Source organism: Castor canadensis, chromosome 5 (genome assembly GCF_047511655.1).
Source record: "Castor canadensis chromosome 5, mCasCan1.hap1v2, whole genome shotgun sequence".
Taxonomy (NCBI): domain Eukaryota; kingdom Metazoa; phylum Chordata; class Mammalia; order Rodentia; family Castoridae; genus Castor; species Castor canadensis.
Window position 1 is genome coordinate 75504356 of NC_133390.1, and position 22272 is coordinate 75526627.

At 34.4% G+C, this 22272-nt stretch overlaps 1 protein-coding gene across 11 annotated transcripts in view; it reads left to right on the forward strand.

Annotated features, from left to right (window-relative positions):
- Positions 1-21679, forward strand: part of Acap2 (ArfGAP with coiled-coil, ankyrin repeat and PH domains 2) — a 108547-nt gene extending 86868 nt beyond the window's left edge. For 6 of the 11 annotated variants that reach the window (XM_074073477.1, XM_074073479.1, XM_074073478.1 and 3 more), the window contains 11 exons: positions 113-321; positions 667-736; positions 3606-3697; positions 5063-5247; positions 5644-5748; positions 6132-6224; positions 7252-7439; positions 7884-7993; positions 9971-10081; positions 11608-11669; positions 17444-21679. In XM_074073477.1, coding sequence (XP_073929578.1) covers positions 113-321; positions 667-736; positions 3606-3697; positions 5063-5247; positions 5644-5748; positions 6132-6224; positions 7252-7439; positions 7884-7993; positions 9971-10081; positions 11608-11669; positions 17444-17544 — 1326 coding nt within the window. In that variant the 3' untranslated portion in view covers positions 17545-21679. Of the gene's footprint in view, positions 1-112; positions 322-666; positions 737-3605; positions 3698-5062; positions 5248-5643; positions 5749-6131; positions 6225-7251; positions 7440-7883; positions 7994-9970; positions 10082-11607; positions 17251-17443 lie in introns of all 11 variants that reach the window. The other 5 variants (XM_074073482.1, XM_020173623.2, XM_020173624.2 and 2 more) reach the window with 2 other exon arrangements.
- The last annotated feature ends 593 nt before the right edge of the window (positions 21680-22272 follow it).

Consider the following 22272-nt stretch of genomic DNA (forward strand, 5'->3'; position numbering starts at 1 on the left):
TCTGTTCAATATAGACCTTTAATTTATAGATTGAAAGCTTTTGTTTGGAGCATGTAGTATGCAAGATAATTTTTTAAAGAACAAAACAGCAACTAATTCTTAATTCTTTTAGAAGCTGGACAAGAAGTCATCTCCATCAACAGGAAGCCTAGATTCTGGAAACGAGTCAAAAGAGAAATTATTGAAAGGAGAAAGTGCACTACAGAGGGTCCAGTGTATCCCGGGCAACGCTAGCTGTTGTGACTGTGGTCTGGCAGATCCGCGGTGGGCCAGCATCAACTTGGGCATCACCTTGTGTATTGAGTGTTCAGGGATTCATCGGTGGGTAGGCCTGCCCAGAGTGAGACACTTCTTTTGGATTTACACTTTGTAAATTACTGTATTCTATTTGCTAAAGGAACTTTTCCATTTTCCTAATTTAACTATCAATTTGTTTCTTTCTATATTTTATAAAGTGGGTAAAGTTCTGGTTTGTAAAGTCTTCTTGAGGACTTGGTTCATCATTTATTATTAACCAGAAGATTGATGCCTATTTATATGTGTGTTGAGGCCTATATTAGGCCTATGTCACTTTAAAAGAGAAAAAGAATTTGTGTAAATATGCAAATCAAGTAGATACTTAATAATTTTCTATTAGGGAATAATGTAGTCTTTTTTTCCATATAGGAGTCTGGGGGTTCATTTTTCAAAAGTACGATCCTTAACTTTAGACACCTGGGAGCCTGAACTTTTAAAGGTAAAAAAAATATTTGCATGAAAACATTTCACATTTTCACATACATGAGGATTTTAGAATCTTGGTTCACAAATTTATCAGTTACTTAAGCTAACAGGGAACTAAATTGTGCTAGAACATATCCAAGGCTATTTTGTCAAATCTGATGTTTTCATAATAAGTTACTTAAATTGCTCCATTTATACAGCAATCTTATGTTTGTTTTGTTTCTTAAGATGGAATCTTGCTGTACAGCCCAAGCTGGCCTTGAGCTCATGATCTTCCTGCTTTAGCCTCCTTATGTTGCGATTACAGTCATATGCCATCACACCGAGTGCTACATAGCACTCTTAAAACTCTTAAGCTGGTTCACTGTTTTAAGAAAACAGTGTTCCTACACTTTCATGTTTTTAAAAAAAATTTTAGTTTACTATGCCATAATTTTAATATATTTATATATTTTTTGGTACTGAGGTTTGAACAGGGCCTCACACTTGCTAGGCAGACACTCTACCAACTTGAGCCACTAGCTCCCATAATTTTAATCTTTTATAATTATATTATTACTAAAATATAATAGATACATTGCTATGGTAAACTCTGATGGATTGGTACAGCAAAGTGGCACCACTGGATTATTTTAGGATTAGGACCATTTGCAAATTTGCATTTGCGGGATAGCAGTCATGAAACCAGGACATCCTTTTCCCTCCATGTCTAAGGATTCATATCTATGAAAATGTCATAAATAATTTTAGACCACTACTGCATTTATGGTAATAAGATTGGCAAAATTTGTGGCAGTCAATAGTATATGCCTTTAATTCCCACTGTCTAGTTTACTATAGTATAGAAAATAAACTAGTTGAAGGGTTAGAGTATATTCTGCATCTGTCATAAATTTGTGTTTTTATTGTTCTTATGCTCTTACGTTCTAGTGCAGTTTTCATTTGTTTGTTTGTTTGTTTGGTGGTACTGGCATTTGAACTCAGGGACCTACATTGGCTCACCAAGCACTATGCTGTTTGAGCTATGCCTCTAGCACTTTTTGCCTTTTTAGGCATATTTAGAGAAGATTGAATGTTTCTTGGCCTTGGACTATGATGTTCCTACCTACAACCTCTTGTGCCACTCCTGGTTTGTTTGGTGAGATATATCACTTTTTGCCTAGGCTGGTCTCAAACTGTGATTGTCCCCATTTTTGCCTCACAAGTAGCTGGGATTACTGGTATGAGCCTTGGTTCTGTCTCCTGTGTAACTGGGATTATAGGCATGAGCCACTGCACCTGACTTAGTACAGATTTTGTAAAGGATCATATATATTGGGATAGGGTTTAAGTGGTACAATGCCTGTCTAGCAAGTGTGAGGCCCTGAGTTCAAACCTCAGGACAGCCAGAATAACAAATAAATAAAGGCTAACATACAATTAGTGTCTTTACTTTGAAAAAAAAAACATCATAAGTAAAATGTAGTTGTAATTGCTCAAAGAAGGAAATAGGACATTTAGGACCAGGAATGGTGGTTCATGTCTATAATCTCAGCTACTTGGGAGCAGAGATAGGAGAATGGTAATTCAAGGCCAGTCTGGGCAAAAAGTTAGTAAGACCCTATCTTAAAAACAAGCCAGGGATGTGGTGGTACATTTCCTGTAATCCCAGTTACTCAGGAGGCTGTGGTCCAAAGTTAGCTAGGGCAAGAAAGGACTGGAGGTGTGGCTCAAGTGATAAAGTGTTTGCCTAGCAAGTGTGAGGCCCTGAGTTTAAGACCTAGTATTCCCCCCCAACCAAAAAAAAAAACAAACCACTAAATGAAATAGCATATTTAAAATTTATAAGAGATAATTGGGCTGTGGGGTCAGGAGAGAGAAATTGAGAGAGGGAGAAGTAATAGAAGAGAGGACAGGAAACCATGATAGAAGAGAGATGTCACATATAGAAGTAATGAGATTCTAAAAGGGCTTATGACTAAGGCAATGGGAGAAAGGAAAACCATCCTCTCCTGCCTGTTTACTGTCCACTTTTTAAGATGTTCTTCCCAGATTTTGCTCCTGTTCTTGGGTTCAGTTGCATTTCTATGTTCTTGCAGTCTCAGCCCAGGCCTTTCCCCTCTCCCACTCACTCACATGGCCAAATATCTCTATTCTCTGCCACCACAGTTGTGTTATCCTAGCATACTAGCAGTATCTTTTTTAGCCAGCTAAGATTTTTCAGGACAGTGGATTAGGCGATCTGCATCTTGGCATAGTAAATGTGCTTGATGTAGTGGCCTAGTCTAGAATGGGCACAATTAGAAGTGGTATGATTTGCTGCAGAGAGACTACAGATATGGTTTGTTAATGAGTTGGGGAAAGTGTGAACTGAAGTAACAAGGCAGATGAGCAGATAAAAAGGAGTGTCTGTAAGATTTGGAACATATAACAAGCTGGTTTTTATTTGGAGATAGAACTTAAGGAGAAGGAAGCAGAAATGGGGAAAAAACAGAAAAGAATAGATATTTAACTTTATTTTCTTTAGACTAGCTAATACTAGTTATACCTACTGTATTGCAATGATTTACTAGCGTACTTCTTGCCCTATTAAAGACATGCAGCTGTAGTAGCTGTGATACGTAGCTAGATAGCTAGATAAACGTGATTGTGTAATGTACATACAGTTAGGTAGAATCTGGGTAGGAGTGGAAGTGTTGTAGGGAAGGTCTTCTCATGAAGAATGGCAAAACAACACTACTCTCAGTCCTGGTCTCATTTTAATGTTAAGCTTCTTTGTGAAATGAACAATTGCAGGACATGCAAGGAATTAGTTAACTGTACCTGCTTTAAGGACTTAAATTTTAGCTTATTTTAAGAACTTTTAATATCATAGCTTACTTTTCTATTTTCCTGCCAAACAGCTTATGTGTGAGTTGGGGAATGATGTTATAAATCGTGTTTATGAAGCTAAAGTGGAAAAAATGGGAATAAAGAAACCACAGCCAGGACAAAGGTACTATTTTAATTATCTTAATATGCTACCTCTCCCCCATCCAGGAGAATATAGCTATGATTTTATTTTACTATTATTGACATATAACTTTGAGACAGAGTTTAGAATTCATCACTACTGCTTCTGTTCAAATGTGGCTGTCTCTGTCTTGAGAATATTAGTTATAAAATTACCCTGTATTGAGCAGGTAATCATTTATAGTTTTTAGATGAAAAGGAATCTTAAAAATTAGGTCTCTACATAGGAGTGTAAATGCTTTCGGCTGCTAAGGTAGAACAAGGTTTTGCTACTGGCAGGAATTCAAAAGAATCTGTTCATTAATGTCTCCAAAGATCAAATTTCTGCTACCTGTAATGAATAATTTTACAATGCTTGACTTAGTTCAATAAATATTTGTTAATCACATCCTCGACAGATGGCACTGTGATGTTGAGCAATCAAAGATGAAAAAGGCAGAGTGAGGGCTTAATTGCTTTGTGTGAAATTATATTTCCAGTTCTATAAAGGGGACTTATTGAATGAAGCAGCTAAAGTCAGTGCCTTCAAGACACACAATTTTTGTTGTTGATTCCATTTTTAGTCATTTTGATTCTTTATTTTTAGCATTAAAATTTCATTTGCTATATCCTATGTTGAGATTTTAGCTCTTTAAGCCAATGTCACTAGATCAGAATCTTAATATTTGCTGAAGTATGACTGAATTATTTTAGACCTAGAAAAATGTTTATCTTTTAGTCAGAAGAAGAGAAAGTAAGAAAAATTATAGAACAGATTTGGTATTTTATGATTGTAAGTCAGAAGTTCAAAATGTGACATACATATGTATGTGTGTATATATGGGTTTTTTTTTTGGCCATGCTGGGGATTGAACTCAGGACTTGTGCTTACTACACAGGCCCTCACCTTTTCAACCTGCCTCCAGCCCAGGAGATAAGTAGTTATCTTATGAAAAATTATGGACATCAGTAGTGATAGTTCAGCATGTGACAGTATCTTTTTGAATAAAAATGAAATTAAAGTTAATTTTTAATAGATTTCCTGATAGTGTTTTTCATTTTGAGAAAAGTATGAGAGAGTATATATAGAAATGAATACACACAGAAATTAAGTTAAGAAGTACTATGCTACCACTGTGACTTTTTAGTTAGGTTATTTGTGTTTCATTTGGCTGTGAAGTCAATTCATTAAATATTTGGAAGGAACACATGTTGTATATTGTTGTATAGTAACTGTCACAAATTCAGTTTTCACTTGTGTTAGATTTAATAACTTGATTTGAAAATACTGAATATATAATGGCATCTTTTCATTGTTAGTCTTGCTAAGGGATTTAGCAAAACATCATGATGTTTCTGTGTGTACCAGACAGGAAAAAGAGGCATATATCAGAGCAAAATATGTGGAGAGGAAATTTGTGGATAAATATTCCATATCATCATTACCTCCTGAGCAGGAAAAAAAGATTGTCTCCAAAGGTTATGAAGAAAAGAGGCTGAGCATTTCTAAACTTGGGCCAGGTGACCAAGTCAGAGCATCTGTCCAGAGTTCAGGTATTACACCTCTCTTGCTGTGGATATAAATATTTTCTTGAGTTGAAGTCATTTTCATAATCTTTGAATTGGTAGCCATTGCAGGTTTTAAAAATATCAAGCGCTTGTTTTCTTCTACATATTCTAAGAACAAAAACTAGATTTCTGTGTCTTTGAAATGGTACTATGATAATTCACATTTCTAGGTAATGTGTATATTCTAAGGAATAAAACTGCTTAAAACGCAAGGGGAGATGGGAATTATAAATCTATCATGCCAGAAGCCCTAACTATCTGATTAACTACCTGATTTCCTTCCTATTTTTTCCTTCTAAATTTTTCCCAGTAACGTTTTTTTCCTGCCCTTTTGCCCTTCTTATGGCCTGCTTTGTGCTTTGCTAACTTGCATGTCCCCAGTGGTTGCTGTAAATAGCGACGAGGCCAGGCGGGAGTCTCTGTTCTGTCCTGATGAGCTAGATTCACTCTTCTCCTACTTTGATACTTCTTCAAAACTGCGTAGTAGTAAGTACTACTCTTGTGGAGCATTCCAAGTCTGTGCCAGTGGTCATTGTGCGGTGTGGCCATTTCTCTAGATGTTTCCCATTGTCTCAGAATTACACATTACTTACAGTCATGCAATAAATCAAGCTCTTTATGCCCCTTGACATTTTATGGGGTAATGGGATATGTTACACCTCAGAAAATAAGTTTATTTTCAGGTTTTGTGATTGATTTATATCTCAATAAGCTAAGTGTTTAATAGTATTAAAATTGTATTAAGTGTGTTCTACTGGTGGTGGCTGAGTTCATGTTGATATGTAAGAGCTTACTTTAAAATCTTATTGTGAGTGATTGCTTTTAAGTGCCATGACCTTTAATCACTAGCTGATTTTTCTTTAAAACAGTCAAAAGTAATGACAGTGGTATCCAGCAAAGCTCAGATGATGGAAGAGAATCTTTACCCTCCACAGTGTCAGCCAATAGTTTATATGAGCCTGGTGAGTTTTAATGATATTCACTAATGTTATATTTTGCTGAAAAATGCATATAGTAAATGCCAATTCTTGATTAAATAGTTTTGGTACTGGGGAGGAGTAATACTGTTAAATGAGAAAGCAGCTATTTCTCTTCATATTGGAAGTTCTTAGTTATACCTTCTTCCAAGCCGCATTATAAGTGCTAAAAGTACCTTGCCAATAGGTAAGGATAACTTTTAGTTTACCTGTACTGTGTCTTATTATTCTCTCTATCTTTTTTATGTCAGCACTGGGGTTTGAACTCAGGGTCTCACACTTGCTAGGCAGATGCCCCACTATTTGAGCCACTCCACCAGCTTTATTCTTTATCTTTCCCTATGGCTGTCTTTTCTTATCAGTAGAAAGAGATCAGCAACTCCTTCCCCATTAGGGTTTTATTCCTATATTCTCTCTGACATGATTTCAGTGATTTTGGTTTTGCAGAATTCTCAGGGGAGTAAACATTCTTCAAATTATTTGAACTGGTTGCAGTGTAAATTGTGATGGTATTGGATCATTCTAGGAATTGAGGTTTGAACAGTAGTAAAATTCTTTACAGATTTCTTGCTGCTTCTTAAGGCCAGGCTTATAGGAATACAGCCAATTTTTATAGAGCAACTATCTATTGGATACTGGCAAGACCACAGAAGCCTAGCATACCACTTGATATCTTTATAGGAGAATGGTGGACATTTGGGGAATGATTAGTCTATAGGAAATAAGATATCTGTGAAAATCTCTCATAAGCTCATTAATGATAGGTTAATTTGGTTTTCTTATGTTACAACTTTCACATTGTGATAAGTTTAAGAGGTCATTTTAAAAAAATTGTGATAAAATACACATAGCATAAAGTTATCTTAATCACTAAAGTTAATCCATCCTAATCATTTTTAAATGAACCATTCAGTGGAATTCAGTATATATTCACTTAGTTGTTCCACTGTTATACATTCTCCCGCATTACCAACATCTCATTTTTATTAACGTGTTTGTGTTTGCTTTTCAGAAGGGGAAAGGCAAGATTCTTCTGTGTTTCCTGACTCTAAACATCTTAATCCAGGACTTCAGCTTTATAGGGCTTCATATGAAAAAAACCTTCCTAAAATGGCCGAGGCTTTGGCTCATGGTGCAGATGTGAACTGGGCTAATTCAGACGAAAACAAAGCCACACCACTCATTCAAGCTGTACTAGGGGTAGGAAGTAATATACTGAGGTTTTCATTGACAGTACAATGTAAAATATCATACATTTTGGTATGGTTTTCATATTCTTCTTTTTGTTCTAAGAGTTGGGTTGGAAAATAAAGAGGATTGACTCTGTGTACCTAGTAGTGATTTCTGAGTATCACTTGGGTGGTTTCTGCTTTTTTGGCAGCAGGGTAAGGGGTAATGGATGGAGGAGTCTCATAATGAAAGTAGTAGTGTGTTTTGCTAGATCTCAAATTACAAGAAGTAGTTCTTGGGAAGAAACTAGTATAACTTAGTCTTTCTATGATTTTTCTGGAATGTATTTTTGGGTAGAAAATGAAATGGAAGTGCTATTTGGGTACAGTAAAACTGTACTGTTTAAAAAATAGGAAAGTATTGCCGTTTCTTGTTGTTTGCATGTGTGCATTGTTATCCTTTTGTCTCTTTAAGGGCTCTTTGGTGACATGTGAGTTCCTCCTGCAGAATGGTGCTAATGTGAACCAAAGAGATGTCCAAGGGCGGGGACCACTGCACCATGCCACTGTCTTAGGACACACAGGGTAACTTTAATGCTTAAATATTTAGGTGGATTTTATTTGAAAAAATACCGTGAAGTAGAGTTTGTAAAGAGATGCGTTCCTGTGACTTATGTTGTCGTGCTAGAATTTGAAATTCAAAAACTCTCATTCAGATAAAAGCCATAGTTCTTTTCCATATAGAAAAATTACAGATCTTGCTTTAACCTTGACTTGTTATTAGATAGATCAGGTTTAGTACTTAACTTTCCTCTCTTACTGAAATTGTGGTGATTTTGTCAAACAGCTTAAGCCTATGTACATGTATGCATGTACACTTTTATTATCTATATAGTGCACACACAAGAAAACCTACTTTGGGAAAATTTTGTAACTGAAATTTTTGGTGTTTCCTTGGGGGAGCTAGTCAAATTGTAAACTAAAATCTTAGTTTGAGCAGTTAACACTGTGGCTTCTGGAGAAATATTAAGACTCATAGAACAATAAAGCCATGAAACTGACTTTCTATTAGAAGGTATAAATGAAATAAAAATTCTGGCTTTATACAAAAAGTTTGTATCATAGGTGATTATGTTTTATTCTATTCTTTTTTTATTGGCAGTAGTGGAGTTTCAATCAGGACCTCATGTTTGCTAGGCAGGCACTCTACCACTTGAGCCATGCTTTAGTTATTTTTTTTTTGATGCTTTTTGTCCAGTACCGGCCTTGAACCTTGATCCTCTTACCTATGCCTCCCACATCACTGGGGTTATGGGTGTGTCCCACCATGTCCAGTCGTTGACATGGGATCTCACTGACTTTTTTCCCTGGGCTGGCTTTGAATCTTGATCCTCCCAATCTCTGCCCCCCAAGTAGCTGGGACTGTAGGAGTGCACCACTCTGTCTGGCCCTCATAGGTGATTGTGTTTTAAGTAAGACATCTCAGGGTTTCCAGTTATTATTTCTGGATAGGCAAGAAGCTGTTTTACACACATGCACTCATTCACTTTTTGGTGATAGTAGGGATTGAACTAAACCTTGCACTTGGTAGTCACATGTTGTACCACTTGAGCCACACCTCCAACACTTTTTGCTTTAGTTTCTTTTTCAGAGAGGGTCTCACCCTTTTGCTTGGGCTGGCTTTGGACCTTGATCCTCCTACTTCTGCCTCCCGGGTAGCTGGGATTACAGGTGTTTGCTACCATACACATCATCTTTTTTTCTTCATGTTTATTATATAGGCAATATCACATTTATTAATATTTTTTCATGTGTGTGGTGGTAAGGATAGAACCTAGGACCTTGTGTATGCTAGGCAAGCACTCTATCACTGAGCTTATACCCTTTACCCCTTTAATAGTATCTTTTATTTTTATTATAATTTGTTTTTCTTTTATTAGCAAAGAGATTCAGTTCAGTAACTTCATCATAAAAATTTCTTATGCTCAATTAAAAACAGTTTTATTTAACTTAACCTATTTTCTTCTTAAACCATCATAATTCTTCCCATTTTATTTCATAGACTTAATTAATTAACCCAGTCTTTCATGTATTTTTAAAGTTTTTATTGATTTCTTCAAGTTATGAATATTTGTGGAGGAGATCAGGAAGATTACTTCCTCCTTTTTGCTGTTGTATTATAATTATTATGCTGCTTACTTTGCCTTGGTTCTCTTCATTCATAAACAGTGGGCTTAAATGATGTTTCTTTTGTTTAGGTTTCACAGTTCCTACATACAGCTTTTAATGCTTTGTTGAGAGCAGGGGCTATTAATATGCATATCCTATCATGCTGCATAGCATCAGAGCATATAAGATGATACAAATGAAAAACTTAGAGACTTATAAAATATTGATCTTGATAAGTTTTCTGTTATTAGAGTCAATGTTTATTAATTGTAAAATGAATGAATTTTCCAATGAAAATGTGATTTCTTGAAGTTCGGTAGAGTTTTTCGTTTTTAAGGTGAGTATTAGTTGTTCCTTATTGCTAGTATCTCAGAGTTGCTATTTCCTCAATAGGCAGGTGTGTCTATTCCTAAAGCGAGGAGCCAACCAGCATGCCACTGACGAAGAAGGGAAAGACCCGCTGAGCATAGCTGTGGAAGCAGCCAATGCTGACATAGTAACCTTGTAAGTATTTTCTTTTCATTGATCATTTCCAATACAGTCTGTTGCTTCTACAGTCTCCACATGGAGCTTCCTTCTTACGTGTGTACTTTAAACTTGGTTGGTGTTTACTATGTGCCACACACTTCTCCATACATGTCAAAGTTTTAAATTCTTGACTTGCCATGTACCAACCCTGCAAAGCACACTTTCTCCATTGAGGGGTTATGGTTATTGTGGGGGCTATATAGGAAAATGTACATGATTAAACCATTATAGATTTAGAATAGGAGACCAAAAAAATGGTATACTATAGAGAAACTTAACTCTAGATGCAGCTTTCTTGGCAATTCCTGTGTCGCAGTGGCCCCTTATCTCCAAAAAATCTGTTTCCAATTTGTCTACCTTTTCTGATTTTACTTTGAGGAAATTTAAGAATTTTTGTAAATAAGCATCCTCTCTAAAAAGCCGTGTATCAAGGGAAGAGTTATTACTAATTCACATAGTCATTGAGAGAGGAGATGAAGTCCATTCTTGTCATGCTAAAACTGCTATAGAGAACATGTCAGAAGACAGCAATAGACATATGGGAAACCTATGGATATTTTTTACTTTTTTTTTTCTCCCCCTTTGTAATACTGGTATTTGAACTTGTGCTTGCTAGGCAGGCACTCTGCCACTTGAGTCACTCTGCTCACCCTGTTTTGTGTTAGCTATTTTGAGATAGGTCTCAATAACTATTTGGTGGGGCTGCTTTGAATTTGAGCCTCTTGATCTCTGCCTCCTGAGTAGCTAGGATTATGGGTGTGAGCCATCAGGCCTGGCTGGCTGTGGATCTTTAATGGCCCAGAAGAAAGGCATGCAGTGCAAAGTACGAGAGGGGTGCCAAAGAGAACTTTTGCCTATTTCAAAATGTTACTTAAAGTTAGTTTAAAAAAAAAAAAAAAAGGCAAAGAAATACTTGTTGTCTCAATCCAATGCTACGTGTCATCTGCTGTTAGGATAAATAACCCAAAAAAGAATTTGGTAACCTTGGAAAAATCTTGGTAACCCATAGTCATTTGATACAATACATATCAAATATATACCAAAATATATTCTCAGTATTATTTAGAGGTTACACATGCTATTTATACATTGGGAACTACCTCACCTCATAGTGAGCCAGAACATACTAAAGAAGCAGTATTCAGCAGTTGGCAGTTAGAGTCTGACATGTAACTGTAGGAGCCAGGAATTCACTAAAGCCTGGAGGAAGCAAGCTCCAGGGTGGAGGGAGAGAGGGCTTGCAGGGATCCTGCTTAAGTAGAGCTGAAATGTACGTGTCAGAAATCTTTTATTGTCTTTTCTCATGAGAATTGTATGAGGTGAGGTATAGTTATTTGGTATCTTAGATTGCTGGGTCTGATAAACTAAAAGCCAATTTGTTTTAGTGGCAAATACTGATAAAGGAAAAACATTATATGTGTATTATCTGCTAATGTAATTCATTTATCTATGAACATTTATATGTGTAATTTCATCTAAAAGATCCTTTTATCTAATTTTAGGTTACGTTTAGCAAGAATGAATGAAGAGATGCGGGAATCAGAAGGACTTTATGGACAGCCAGGTCAATATTCCACTAATAACCATACTGAAATGCAGTATAAGAAATGCATTCAGGAATTTATCAGTTTACAATTGGAAGATTCATAGTTCTTCAGATAACTAATGTGATACTATAGCATTTTTATAGCCTACTTGTCAATTGTGAATTATTAGCTATGTACTGTACTTAACTGAATTCTTGGGTGGCTAATCCCAGCCTTTAAGAACTCACAACTGTTCCTGTTACAGTACTTTGTATATTTAACTCTGGCTGCTGACTTCCTTATCTGCTGTACAGATGTCTTCCATATACATTCCAGTGACGTGAATGGAATGATAAAAGTATCCTTTATGTACCTACAGCAGCAAAATAGTTGTTTTCTTTTTGGAATTCTTTTTAGCTGTCCAGTGAATATAAGAAAATTGTTTTCTTTTTGTTATTCAGGGAATTTCTATAAATTGTGTTCAGGGAAAAACAAACATGCCATGTGTTTGGCATATAAAAAGTCAGTATGGAAAACAGCAAGAAAAACAGAATTAATGAGTTTTGTATTCCAATCTAACAATGAGTTGAAGATTTAAACTAAAAAAATTATCAGTAAGTTTAGAAGTCCACAGTGGGAATAGTTTAAAAGGTTGAAGAAAAGAGTCTTTCATTTTATCTTTAGTCTTTCTCCAGGCAATTACACAAATCTGTTGGAAAAGTGGAAGTATTTAGAATAGTATTTTGTGGTAAAGTAGACTTATTAGAGAAATATCAACTCATAATCACCTCAAGTTTCATTTTGAGTATTTTCACCTGTGAGTCAAGATGTCAAGGAAAGGAAGGAATGTTACTGCTCAGATTCTTCTCTCTCTGATGAGCACATGCGGATTAGACAGTCTTCACAAAGAAGAGAATAGCTATTGGATCTCTAGTTCTACGAATTTGAGTATTTGAATCACTATATCTGTTTTAAATTTATATACATATTAGTAAAAATGTTCAGGAATTTGTGTCTGAAATACTTAGTATTCAGTTTGTAATGAGTAGACTTGATTTTAGAAATGAATATTTATAACGTTGTTAAGTGGCCTGGTAATATCTCTTTTCTGTTTGCATATGTTTTGAAATGTCTGTACTCTATGCTAGCATCAGTCATTTATTTTAATTAGATTAATATATAGTATCAGTGTGGGGCCATATTCTCTTAGAGGACCATATTTACTGCTTGTTGTGGGCCTAATTTTAAAGGAAGCAAGTATGGACTTTGAGATGAGAGGCGCTTCAGGTAGATACTTCTAATCTGGGGTGTCCTGCTTTAATCCTATGGATCATATGCACTAGTGAATCATGGTATTCCAAGACGTAAGAGTGCTGATTATGGGTGAAGCTCTAGTGTTAATTCTGGATTTCACCCATTTGTTTCAAACTTGAATGTTAGATTTTAAAAAAGTTATAATTTTTTAACAGATAAAATTAAGTGATAGTATTATTAGGCCATTTTCAGGCCTTTGTGTTTAAGCACTTTAAAATAAAAATCGATCAAAGAATATGACCTGACATTTGTGAGCTAACAGTGAACTTCAAGATTTTAACTTAAACAGTATTTTCTTTCTGAAACTTTAAACTTAAATGTTTGGTCAGCTGCTCTTTCCTTAAGGTGTTTGCTGATGAAGTTCACCCAACTGATAGTCGGAAGGTTAGTGGTCAGCTGTTCTCTGGAGCTGGGAGCTTGAAAGGACAGAACCTGTCTGTTTTTGTCATTGCTAGTTCCACATAAATTGCTTGGGTTTCTCCTGCCATTATTTAGGAGCACTCAAATGTCTCTTTCACTAGTGTGGATGTATAAGTTTATATATAAGTAAGTGTATGAACTTCCATTCATTGATAGAAAAACAGATTTTTTTCAATTTATTTTAGTGAAAATTTGAAAAAAGGCCTCATTTTAAAACAAGCTTTTCTGCCATTTTCAAGTTTATAGATTAAAAGTAAATTGCTATTCTGGAAATAGTGTATCAGGATAAAATAAGATGTTCTGGATCTATTTGAGGTCATGAAAATGATTAGATCCTTAACTCACAGGGCCTAATATTTAAAACAGAATAACTTCATGCTTATACAGGTGATATGAAATGGCACAGTATTTACTCTCTGGTTACTTTTCCTTTATAAGTCTTTAGAGAACAGATATGTTTGGCTCTGGCAGCAGCTCTTTGTTTTTCCTCTGCTTATCACTATAATTTTTTTCTCAGAGGCTTGGGTTGATTGTCTTATTGGCATACCCCCCCCCTTTATAAAAAAAGATTGCCTTAGCAATAGAAAGAAAATATCAGAACTGGGTAGTTTATATGTGCAGGAATTTTCAATTTTTTTGGATACTCAGCTATAATGCTTTGGCAATCATGGACTTACTTCTAGGAAACCCTGTTTTCAAGCATGTATCTATAGCCCTGAGGATATGAGACTCCCCATTTTGCTAGGTAGTTTTAAGAACACACAATATCTGACGGGAGGACATTCCTCTTTAGCAGCCTCAGAATGTACAGAGAATAGCACATCCTGTTCTCATTGTTGGAAATCAGTTTGGAGGCTCCCAGTTTCTGGCTCCCTGATTCTTCTTAGTGGTTGGCAAGTTCTTAGCCAGTTGACAATCACTGCTTTAGGAACTAGTACTGGTTACATGAGTATGTAGTGGGCAAAGGTTGGAACCACTGTCTAGTTACTTATCAAAGGACACTGATACTAACCTAGAACAGCAGGATCTGCATACGGTCACATGGGAATGGGGCTCACATGTTGCTTCTCTGTTGAGGGAGATTAATTTCAAGAGCAAAACCAGTAAACTCTTAAATCACCCTAATTGCTGTTGTGATGAACATCCTGAATACCAAAAATTAAAAATGAATATAAGCCATCAGTGAAAATAGCAGTCTACTTTTTTTTTTTTTTTTTAAGGTGGCAGTACTGGGTTTAAATTTAGGCCCTCATGCCCTACTACTTGAGCCACACCCCCAATCCCTTTTTTGTTTTTTTAGTTATTTTTTAGATAGGGTCTTGCATTTTTACCTGGTCTGGCCTTGGACAAGGATCCTTCTATCTGCCTCCTGCATAGTTAGGATTAGCACACCTCCACTCCTGGCTTGGTTGAAAGGAAGTCTCACTAACTTTTTACCTAGCTGGCCTTGAACTTTAATCCTCCTAATTTCAGCCTCCCACGTAGCTGAGATTAAGGCATTGCCACTGTGCCCAGCTGTCCAGGCAGTTCTCTGAAAGGAAAAACTAACTCTCTGAAAGGAAAACAAAATGTGGTTAAGTGATTTAAAGAATATGCTTACCTTATCATTACAAATATTGGATGATTAGTTGTTTATCATTTATAATAAACTGTTCAGTAATCCTGGGAACATCCCAGGACAGCATATCTTGGGTTTTGCTTATGTGTTCTAGTGTAGACAAGTTGTATTTGCCTTGGGAAAAATTTGAAGTGATTAAAATTCTACTTAGTTTTAAGTAATCACATTGATGTTCAATTTGTGTTAGCTATATTAAATTTTAATCACTATTTGCTTTTGACAACACATTTTGAGATCTAAGAAAGGTAGTATATGAACAGTGAATTAATTAATGTTTTGTTAGAAACTGAATGTTAACAAAAAGCTTTGTGTGTGAAGGTGAAAACTCCCTTTTGTATTGTATTAAAATCTAAAATGTATTCAGTCAGTGAAACCAATGATTATTATAGCACCAACACTTTCATTTAAGGAAGCATTTAATTCATTGGATGAAAAGTCTTATAATTTGTTTTGCATGGTACAATGGTTCTACTAAAAATGTTCCTGTGTAATAGATATTAGATGATTTAAAAACAAAAAATAGAAAACCTTAAAAAACTCACATCTTGTTATGCAAAATATGCATTGCTGATTGTAGAAGCCATATATTGCCATTGTACTGCTGTCATACTTGAGAATGCTCACCTGGTGCTATCTGTGAACTGTTTGGCATTAGCGTCTGCTAGAACCTTCCCATTTCTTCTGAATGTATAACGTGTGCCTTTTAAGTTATTTCTGGTGTTGAATGGTAAAATCAATGTGGTATTTTTGTATTATAATCTGCACTTTACACTTTCCTGGAAAGTAAAATTCTAGACTATCTAGTTTAAATAGCATTTAAAAAAATTTATGATGTTTACAATAAATATTTTACATATTTTAATTCACCATCTAAAAATAGAAAAATTTAAAATATTTTGTATGGTTTGTTAATTTTTATTTAATGTTCTCTTCTCATTTATTTTATATCTTTTAGAATGGCTAAAAATGGGAATAGATTGTAGTTTGTCTTTTAACATGGAAGTAAACTTTTAAGAAACCATGAGTATAATTGGTTGTCTTACCAATTGTTCTGTATGTCTATCTTGAGTTTTGTTTTAATAACAATGATGTGAGATAGCTGTTACTCTCAGCCAACCTGTTAACATTCTCTTCTTACTATTTTTTTTTTAAGTAGCATTAGGCTTAACTAATTGTTTCAAGTCATGATTAATTTTCCAGGGCTAAATGAAAACTATATGGGGATTTTAATAAATCACTTTTTACATAGACTAAATATTAAAAGGAACTAAATATTAAATGTATTAAAAATCTTGGGTTATGCCATTAGGCCTTTTTACTAAATTTTTATCCCCCTCTCCAACATTTTTCTAATTCTCTAGCTTTTGGTATGACATCTCTTGCCTCAGCAATCATGCTTTTTAAAACTGACAAAACTACTGCACTTTCAACAACTGTTGCAATGTGTTTGTTATAAGATGGATGCAAGGTATCTTCTGGGAAATAATTACAAAACCATGTTGTAAAAATAATCATCTAAAACAGTATTTTTATGCTCAAAATCTTGAGAACAGAATTATGCCAAGTGTCTGTATAAAGCTAATGTTTAGCAGAAAGCATTCATGATGAATGATTCATCTTCAAAATAAGATTCCTTTGTTTGAGGGATTAATTAGTATGTGTGTATATAGCTTCTCATAGCAAGGAAGACTGTTTTCAACTTCCTATAATGTCAGTGTTTATAATTGGCATCTATAAGGATATTTATATGTATGCACATGTTTATCTCTCTAATTTAACAGATGTCTCTGCTGTTCATTCCCATTTTCCCGTAACATTCTTGCTTATATGACCAACAGTATAGCAAAATTTCTGATAATGTTAAACTATGATTTTATAGTCATTTTTAAAGCTTTTTAAGATTTTATAACCTTAGTAAGCAGAGGATTAGGTATATTCATTCTAAGCACTAATGTACTTTTTCACATGCTATTTTGATTTAAATTTCTTCTAATTAAAAGATAATATTTCCCAACTGATTATCGTTTTCTGTTGTTAATAACTTGCATCCATCAGACACATTAATGTTTGGTTTGGGTCATTTCTTTTGGCCTTTATCAAAGGAAATAGTTAAAGACTATCTTGTTTACTATTCCTTATTTAGAATGACTTTTATTTCTCCTGTGTTAATAAATGTATTTCTCTACATTGCTTTGAAACACTTGCATCTTTGCTCTTTTCTAACTTTCAACTTTCCTCTGTGGCTGCATGTGAGGTGCTTTTTTCAGGTATAGTTTTTTTTTCTTTCATTATATTCTTTGCTGATATCATATCTAATTGGTCTTTTCTTCTAAAAATGCTCATCTGAACAAATTTTTAATGTAAAATGAATTATAAAGCAGAGTTATAAAAATGAATGTTGTTTTACTGCTGCTCCAGTTGTATAAATTGTAAAAATGTCTTTATTTTACTTTCATGCAGGTGATGAAACTTACCAGGACATTTTTCGTGATTTTTCACAAATGGCATCCAATAATCCAGAGAAACTAAATCGTTTCCAGCAAGATTCACAGAAATTCTGAATTTTTTTAAGAAGGGGAAAATATGAAATCTGGTTAATTCCTAATGCATGCTGCCGAAACTCATACATTTTTACTGCTTAATTCTATTTACCTAATTTTGGTAGATATCAAATTGTTTAGAAAAAAGGTACCCATTCATTGATATTTTTATTTAAAAAATAACGCCTTGTTTAAAGGGCTATTTTTTATAGATAAAAGTTGAATCTAGATTTAGGCCATTTCTAGGTTATAAGACGCTAAGAGGTTAGACACAATATCTTCTTTTGCCAATGGATGATAGAACTGATATTTCTTCCCCTGTTCATCGTGTCCAGGATCATTCACTCAAGCATGTCTGCGTCAAGTGAGCATCAATTATCCTGCCTGCCTCGAAAGTATGTCTTTTCTATAGCTTTCCTAATGGGTTTTGGTGGTTTGGAAATAGGTGTGTGTGTGTTTTTGGTAGCCTAGCAAACATACACACAATGTGTGATTTAATTATTAGAACTAGAGAGTATGCTCTCCCCCATCTGCTCAGAAATACCACTGTGCTCCTTAAATGATAGGTTATTAGGTTGTTGCCTAGTACTTTAACAAGTTCAGTCCTTTAGACTAGTCCACCTTATGAAGCAAAGAAGCTCTAATTTCTCCTCAATCACCAGTTCAGCAGTAGCAGTTCTTCATCATTGGACTGATCTCCTAAAACCACAACAAATTTATCAATGTAATAAAATTGTATTTCAAAGGTTACTTGAATGTTGCAAAATTATGCTTTCATTAGAATATAACTTTTAAAGGAAAAGTTGCTTTATAAAATAATGTAGGGCATTTTAGTATTTGGAATTTGTCCTTTTTATTATACGTTTTTGCTGTTGCTCATAATGAAAGAAAAATCTCTGCATAAAGGAGAAAAAAGTTCATTTTTTTCTTCGTTTATACTAAAATGTACAACAGTAAACTCCTATAAGTTTTTTCTGCATCTATCTTGTGTTCTTCATACAGTATACATTCTTTTAAATTTCATCCCGTATATAGCGTTATAGTCATAGACCCTTGACTTCCAAAATACTACGAATGTTTACCATTTATGTGGTACAAACTGATGTAATTCAATTTAGTACAGAATAATTAAGTAATTTGCCTTATGGTTCCTTTAAAATGTTGGCAACAATTAAGTTTAGTATTGTTTTAGAAATGATATATAAGTAATATTATTGATACTCAGTTTCTAAATCAAAGGCTTTATTATAAAAAAATTATATTTAATTAAATTACATAATAAATTTTCTAACATTTTCCCTTCAATAAGTAGAATCTTATTTTGCTTAAAACACAGATCAGAATCTAAGCAGGAATTATATTGAAATAAATTCACATCACAGAAAAAATTCCATAATTTGGCCAAACTGCAAGCATGTAATGCAAAAAGCATTACATGTTAGTTATATGTAGTGATAACCACTACATGTTAGATTAGGGTAAAGGTATGATTGTAAATTTTTTCTAAGGAATAACTTCCAAAGCATTGTGTTTTAATTACAACATAACAGGAACATTAAATATTTTCTGTCTCAGCTTAGAGTCACAGGTCATCTGGTTTGCAGGTACTTTGTCTAAATGTTGTAACATTTTTATTAGAGTATACTTTGAAATTGATTATCTTAGAAGCTCATGGAAGAGAAATAAGTTAAATGAACTAAGAGAGGAAGATAGAGAAAAGTAAGGTTCACTTTTCCTTTGTTGTGCCTATTATTTTAATCATAAACTTCACTCTTTTAAAGCTCCTGACCTTTGAGCACTCATTAGACAGATTTCCCTTTAGATGGGTCTTAGTGCTTGAGATCACTTCTGGGGTCTGTGAGGTGAGGTTGGAGGGCAATTCCTCCTCACGTGCTTGCATCTGGTTGCCCGAGACATTAGTTGTAAATGTGGCTACTTAATTTAATGGCTAGAAATATATTTGAAGTTCCCTAAAGGTGATCATGGTTCTGAATCTCTTCAGAGAAAGCCACATATTTAATACTGCGGGGAGATTGGCAAAACAAAAGGACATTTCAGTGGCTTGATTTCCTGAATGTGTTGAGACCTCATCTGTACTAAATTTGGCAGAAATGATGGAAGTAAACAGCAAGACTTTAAATTAAGTTAATAGTTACAAGGTAGGTTGACTCTTTAGGTGAATTTCACTTTGCCAAGTAATAACTTTTATATAGTATGGAACAAGTCTGAGTTTTGTTACACTGTGAAGTACGTTATGAAGACTTAGAGTATAAATAATTTTAATCATACTCTTGGGCTTCTTAGTCCCTGTTTACTTTTCATGACTCATCTGCTGATACTAGTTTCTGAATCCTTATATTATTCTGTTAGCTCACTGTCACTAGCTATTAACTTAAAAATTGGATTAACATCAAATAAGATGAGCACCAGTAATTATGAAGGGATCATAAATACAGTTTCATACTACAACCAGACTAAAGGTAAATTAGCAGACATACTTAAGATTTCTAGGGAAAAGTTACGTAGAAATTCACAGATTTCCAGAGAATTACTGAATTACAGTGTGCCTAGTTTATACTGGTTTTCACTGTAAACTTTAATGAACTTTGTTATTTACTTTTCCAAACATACACACTTAGTGTGTAACATGTACTTTAGTCTTCATTTTTGGGGAAAATTTTTTTAGACCTTCAGTTTCAACAGCTTAAACCCGTGATCATATTAGCAGTATTTTAAAAATATAATTTTATGTATGTTAAGTATCTCACAATAAACCAAATTGAGTTTAAGGCTAAACATGCTACCTTTTTGAATAATCAGACATTCCCAGATCACTCTTACATTGTCGGAGTAACTCTTTGTATAATTTTACTTTTGACCATGGATATGGATATGAGCTGAAAAGATGATATAATATTTTTAAAGAATTATGTGTCCAGAATGACTTTAGAACTGTATGATATCGTGCAGAGAGCACTGGACTAGTGTTCAATACTGTTTTTGGATTCAGGGCTCTCACAAATAAAATGAGTGAGTGAAACAAGGTGAAAGTATAAAAGCATCCCTTTGTATATGCTTTGCTACCACACTGTACTTCAACATTGCTTTATCTCAGCTGACTTTTACAGTAGCACTTCTCAGATTTTAATCCATAAGCTTCCTCAACGTTGTCTGCTATTTGGTGCTAGCATGCAACTCTTAATTTTATAGAAGTGGTCACTCAGTTTTCTAGTTGGTGGCATAACCCAGATCTGACTAACTGCAAGTCAGGGGCACTTTACTTATACCATGAAATGATTTGAGATCATTGGAAAGCAGCAGCTTTCCTTGTGTTTTATAAGAGACTCCAAAAATTCTGGAGAACCTTGATTCAGGGTAGAAGGAATAGATTGGGATTTGAAGACATCAGATTGTAGGAAATTTTACATTTTTGCAATAATAAGCATTAATGAAGCAGAGGCAACCTACTTTTTTTTTTTTTTTTTAATATCAGTTCCTTGGTGCTTTCAAATGAAACATAACTAAAAGGGACTCGGATCCTATTTGTTGAATCCTGACATCTATAAAGATGGTTTTATGGACATACTTTTCTGTTTACATAAATTTATCCACTTAAAATGGGGTAATGTGGGGACAAAGCAAGATTTGGTTAAATACAATTTTCTTTGCATTGATCTTTTTATTGACTTACTTTTAAGGTTTCTTATTTTTACTCAAATCATCATCCTTTTGGGTGTTAATTTTAAACGGGGGAAAGCTTGCTACATTATAAAGAATGTTGGCATCATTTATTTTACACAAAGGCTAAAGGTTAACTTGTGGAAATGATGAGCTACTTTTCTATATCTGTTTACCTGTACTTTGTTATATTTCTGGGTCATTCCAGTCATAAAGTAATGTAATATTACTTGCTTCCTGTAAAAGGTGTATTTTAAAGAATGTATAACCAACACTCCATTTACTTTTTATTCCTATGTAGAGGATTTGTATCTAATTCATGAATGTAGTTTGACTGTAGTTTGTCATTGTAAATGGAACAAAGTACATTATCTTTATAGTTATTCTAAAATGTACATTATGTAAGAATTGTAAATACCATACTTGATTACTTTGTATGCTGAAAAATTACAAGTCAATAAAAATCTCACCTGTGGCATCCTTGTTTCATGCTAAGACTTCACCTTCTTGTGAACTGCATTTTAGATGTATCTGTTAGTATCTGTTATAGTTAAGGTACTATCTACCTTTCTAACTCTTCCAATCAATCCATATTGATCTTGTTTGCTGATTGCTTCAATCAAAGTGTCCATTTTGATCCTTTAAGTGTTTTCTTCTTTCTGATCACAGAGCTGTTATGGTCCCTCATTCATTGACTAAAACCCACAGATATGATTGACATATCTGTTCCTAATCTAAGCAACACATTTATATTCCATCTTTTTAGTAAACAAACAAATGAAAACATGTTTCTATATGAGCTAGGATTGAAGGAATGGAGAACTGAAAAATAAAATGGGAAGTGAATCACCTACTTTTCTTTTTCTTTAAAAGTTAATTGAAAGCAGGACTGAAGACGTGGTTCAAGTGATAGAGTGCCTAGTTCAATCCCCTGTACCACAAAAAGAAAAATAAAGAAAAGTTAACTGAAAGTAGACATATACACTTTTCCATGGAATTTGCTTTACTCAGCTTCTTTTCACTTTCAGAATAGTCTTCTGAAGAAAACCCACACTGATAGTAAATGTTTTA